This window comes from Lactuca saligna, chromosome 2, assembly GCF_052625555.1.
Source record: "Lactuca saligna cultivar CGN05327 chromosome 2, ASM5262555v1, whole genome shotgun sequence".
Classification (NCBI taxonomy): domain Eukaryota; kingdom Viridiplantae; phylum Streptophyta; class Magnoliopsida; order Asterales; family Asteraceae; genus Lactuca; species Lactuca saligna.
In genome coordinates this window covers 109374311-109375922 of record NC_136418.1, presented here as the reverse complement: position 1 = coordinate 109375922, position 1612 = coordinate 109374311, and the positions used below count along the sequence as shown (strand labels likewise).

Below are 1612 nucleotides of genomic sequence, written 5' to 3'. Positions count from 1 at the left end.
CCGCACCATTGGTTTTTGCAACGGTTTCGGTTTTTCGGTTGCGGTTTACTGCGGTTTTGACGGTTTTTCTTTAGTCGGTTCGGTTTTTGCTCACCCCTAATTGTGTCTTTAATTTTATCTTTTTTAGTGATTAGCTCTACTATTTAGTATTTATCACAAGGTAAGATTTAAATTTATGACTTTTATATCAATTCGAAATTTCAAATCTACACCCTTTTATTATGAACATATTTTTGCCAGACCTAATTAAGGATTTAAACTTATGTCTTTCAAAATATTTTACAAATGGGATAATGACTTCAGAGGGTAACATACTTTTGATTTTGATCACATTTGGTCACTGAACTTTTTTTCGTGCTCTATTAACCCTTTAACTTGTTGATTTGTGCAAATTTTCCCCTTCCGACTGGTTTTTGCCGGTTTCAATGAATTTATTGATCCTACGTGTCAGTTTTGATCCTAACTGGCATCTAGGGTTCTTGTTATTAAAGGAGGGGCGTTTGTTGTTCATTTATTGTGCTCTAATACCCCGTTGCCCTAATACCCGATGGCTTCCTCCTACAGCATCTCATCCTCCCTCAATCGATCAAGCAAGAAATCCACAGTGAATGATCCAAAAACTTGTGATTGTGGGTTCCCTGCACGTATTCTAACATCAACAACACCAAAGAATCCAGGGAGGCATTTCATGGTGTGCAATGAGGTAAGCAATTTCACTTAAATTTCCCCTCTTTTCTGATTCATTTATTCCAGATTTGAAATCTCAATTTGAAATTTTATTGTGGAAGGGTAAATGCAAATATTGGAAATGGTTGGATGTAGAACTTGTACAGATGCCTCTGATGGAAGTGGTGGAGGGAATGAAAGCTGAATTAGTAGCATTGAAGACCGAAGTAGAGAAGGTGAAGGAAGACATGGAACAGATGAAGAAGGAAAAGTACTCTGATGCCATTGCAATGAAGGAGAAAATATATAAGTTTACCATTGGATTTCTTTTTCTGATCATCGTGTATATGATGAAATGAAGTCACATGATGTATTGAAAGATGTTGTTTGAATAGAATAGAGTTGTTATCTTAACTTCTTGTTGGAATGGAATGAAGTAACATTGATTGTAATGGAAAATTTAATTATAAAGAAGCATACATATTAACTGCATACATATTAACTTTGATTGGAATGGAATCACAAAGAATGGAATGAAGTAACTTTGACTGGAATGGAATCACCAAGAAATATTTTTGACTGGAATAGAATCATAAGGAAGCATACATATAACAATGAATACATATTTGATTTTGACTGGAATAGAATCACAAAGTAGCATGCATATAAAGAATTAGTTTTGACTGGAATGGAATCACAAAGTAGCATGCATATAAAGAATTAGTTTTGACTGGAATGGAATCACAAAGTAGCATGCATATAAAGAATTAGTTTTGACTGGAATGGAATCACAAAGTAGCATACATATAACAAATACATATAATAAAAAAAGTAAGTGAATGTGGTGGTTGGATTCATTGTAATACGCCATTAATATTCTACAGTTATATAAGTTTTTGTCTGCATACACAAAAGTAGTTTCTAGGTAACACAAAAGATTCCTGCA

At 33.9% G+C, this 1612-nt stretch overlaps 1 protein-coding gene across 1 annotated transcript; it reads left to right on the top strand.

Moving 5' to 3' along the window:
* Positions 1 to 409: 409 nt before the first annotated feature.
* LOC145029001 (uncharacterized) lies at positions 410 to 1135 on the top strand. The gene is made up of 2 exons (XM_078977658.1): positions 410 to 703; positions 789 to 1135. The coding sequence occupies exons 1-2, from the start codon at positions 548 to 550 to the stop codon at positions 1023 to 1025; spliced, it is 393 nt and encodes a 130-aa protein (XP_078833784.1). The 5' UTR covers positions 410 to 547; the 3' UTR covers positions 1026 to 1135.
* The last annotated feature ends 477 nt before the right edge of the window (positions 1136 to 1612 follow it).